The sequence below is a fragment of the Arachis duranensis genome, chromosome 3 (genome assembly GCF_000817695.3).
Source record: "Arachis duranensis cultivar V14167 chromosome 3, aradu.V14167.gnm2.J7QH, whole genome shotgun sequence".
Taxonomy (NCBI): Eukaryota; Viridiplantae; Streptophyta; class Magnoliopsida; order Fabales; family Fabaceae; genus Arachis; species Arachis duranensis.
Window position 1 is genome coordinate 23,403,163 of NC_029774.3, and position 3,253 is coordinate 23,406,415.

Sequence of the window (3,253 nt, forward strand, 5' to 3'; positions counted from 1 at the left end):
CGTTTTCCTTTATCTCTTCTTCTTAATTAATTATAAAATAATGATAAAGCTAAATAAGAGTGTTACATATATTTCCCAATTGTATTTTTTCTCAAAATTATATCCTACTCTCTCTCCTTCTCTCTCTCCCATTTCATTTTGTTTTGTTTTGGTAGAAACATTTGACTAGGGCTCATCAATAATCAAAGTAAATATTAAGAAAATAATTAAGATAATGAATTTAATTAAAACGTTTAATCATTATTCGTAAAAAAAAATGTTTTGATATATTTATAATTTTTAGATAAAAAAATTTGAATTTTTTATTAACTTTTAATATTTTAAAATAATAATATTTATTTTAATTTTTACTCATTTAAATATTAGAAAAATGAATTAAAATTTTCTAATCATTACTCTTTATACAATTTTTTTACATATTTTTTAATAAAATAATTAAATATTTTTATAGCACCCCACCATATATTATTAAACTTAATTTCCATTAAAATCAAATATGCATTCCTATACCGTGGATGACCTTTTGAATTTAATTTATTTAGAATACTACTACTTTTAAATTCAATTAAGAGTTCCTTTTAATGTTATATTAAATATCTATTGAGTTAATTAATTAAAATGGGCTTAATTATTATTATGATGAAGGATGCAAAGAAATAACAACGGAATGCATCCAGCATGTGCGGCATGCAAACATCAAAGGAAGAAATGCAGTGAGAATAATTGCGTATTAGCCCCTTATTTTCCAGCAAATAGAAGCCGTGAGTTCTATGCAGTGCACAAAGTTTTTGGTGTTAGCAACATAACTAAGTTAGTGAAGAGTGCAAAGGAAGAAGACCGAAGAAGAGTTGTTGACTCATTAATTTGGGAAGCATGTTGTAGGCAAAGAGACCCTATTCATGGTCCTTATGGAGAGTACACAAAAGTTTACAATGAGTATAAGAAAGTGTTCAATGAACTTAAGATATTTAGGGGCCAAAATACTAATACTAATACTAATACTAATAATAATCATCATCATCAACTATTGCAAATGCCGTTACCATCATCTCATCATCAAGGACTAAAATCCGTACAAGATTTGATTATATGCAATAATAATAATAATAATACTAATAATGGGAATAAAGGGAAACACAAAGGTGAAGAAGTTGATAGTAATAATACTAATAATAACAATAATGGTAATAACAACTCATTGGAATATCATCATGTTCATCATGATGAGAACAAGAATGAGATTATGGACTCTTCTACTACTATTTATAATGCATATTGTTCAAATTATTTGCATGATTTGGATAATATGATGAGGCAGGAGGTAGTCATCCCCTTTCAGCAGCACTCTCAAACATACTATATTACAGGTAAGTCTTGATGATTAATTCCTTGATTTTTAATTATCATATAAACTCTAGTATATGTAAAGTACAATAGCTTTTATTTATGTAATTTTTAATTAAAATATTCAATAGAAATTAATAATTTAATAGTCAATATCAACAATTTATTTAAAATTTAATTTTAATTTTTATTAAATTTAAATAAACATCCAAAACTACGTACAAGATGAATATCCAAAATTTTACTAAAAAAATTTCAAAAATGATATAAAATATCTAATATCAGTGATAATTTTGTTAAAAATGACGAGAAATGGATAATAATAAGTATTTGGAGTTAAAGTTAGATTTGATAAGTAAAAAACATTATTTAAAAAAAGAATCAATTAAAATCGGATATAAAAAAACAAAACTTAACTTTTTTTAAAGATAATGTACTAATACTTATCCTATATTATTTCTGAGAGATACAATTATTTATGTATTCTTTTTATTAACTTAAACTTTTGGGGTTCAATAAAGATTAAATTCTAAATTGTTTTTGTCATAAAAATTCTAATAATATATTATAAAATTATTTTTTATATATAAGAACTTGAATCGATAGAAAAACACATAAATTAAATAATTATATCTCTAATATTATTATCATGTGACTTAGAATAATTTAGTATTTATTCGTGTTTTATAAATCATAGAAAAAAAAATAACTATTTTCCTATCCAAATATTACATTATAGGTAATCAATTCAATCGTTGAAAAACAAGAACATGGAGGATGGCCTATGTGATCGATGGCAGATATGTAATGGCAATAAAGGATTTAGATTCTTTTCTTATTACAGGTTTTCTTGTACAAACCAATGAACCTTGATGGGCTATGACATGCAGAAATGATGTTTACAATTATTTCTATCTTTTATATATTTAATAGCTCTCTCCCCATTATTTAATTAATAATTAAAAAGTTTAAATTTATCCTTTTTTTTTAATTTGGCATTTATATATAGTATCTTAAATTTCAATCTACATAAGAATTGAAAATATTGTTGCCAAATAAAATAATTTCTTATATTTTCTAATAATAAATATTTTTCTGCATTGATCCTTTTTTATACTTAATTATAATATTTTAAGTTTGTATTTACATAAAAATTGAAAAATATTGTCGTCAAATAAAATAATTTCTTATACTATTCGCATTTTCTTGCTAAGTTACTATATTATTTTCCATTAATCACAAAAGTAGGCAAGTCATCATTTACTTATTGATGCTACTATTGAAAATGCTAAGTTTTAAATAAGTTGATTTTCAAACATGGTAGGAATTTCTGATAAATCCATTGTTATCCATTCTGGCAGTTGCCTCTCTTCAACAATAATTGGAATTTAATTCAACCAGTAACTTTAGTTTTATGTTTTGAAAATATGTAGCTTGACTGATTAATTTTACAAGATATTAAAATTTTATTTTTTGTTATTATAACTTTATAAATTTTTTGTTGTTGATAATTATTAAAGGAATCTTTTTACAAGTATAGAAAATTCAATTATCAATTATTTTAAATTTCAATCATTTTAGATGGCTAGGATTTTGAGATAAGTTGATCCAACCCAATACATAAGTAGTTTTTTTTTTTATATAAATTTGGATTCTCTAAATTTTGAATTTTATTTTAGAAGGTAAAATATGATCTTTTACTATTTATTTCATAAGTAGGATAAAAAAATTAAAAAAAATATTCAATAATTAAAAATTACACTTTATCCTCTAAAATAAAAATTTAAAATTTAGAGGATGAAAATTCTTTTTATATATATATAGATATATAGAGTTTAGTTTGGCAACTATTGCATCTATAAATATTAAACAAAAAAAATTCATTTAATTTTATCTCTAAATCCAAGTT

The 3,253-nt window shown here is 22.7% G+C and overlaps 1 protein-coding gene across 1 annotated transcript; it reads left to right on the top strand.

The window, feature by feature from the left end:
• Positions 1-667: 667 nt before the first annotated feature.
• LOC107478187 (LOB domain-containing protein 2) lies at positions 668-1,378 on the top strand. The gene has a single exon (XM_021137891.2). The coding sequence runs from the start codon at positions 668-670 to the stop codon at positions 1,376-1,378; it is 711 nt and encodes a 236-aa protein (XP_020993550.2).
• Positions 1,379-3,253: the final 1,875 nt, after the last annotated feature.

Bases quoted from the DNA above. Each gene is read 5' to 3' on its own strand.
- LOC107478187 (XM_021137891.2), top strand. From the start codon at position 668: ATGCATCCAGCATGTGCGGCATGCAAACATCAAAGGAAGAAATGCAGT.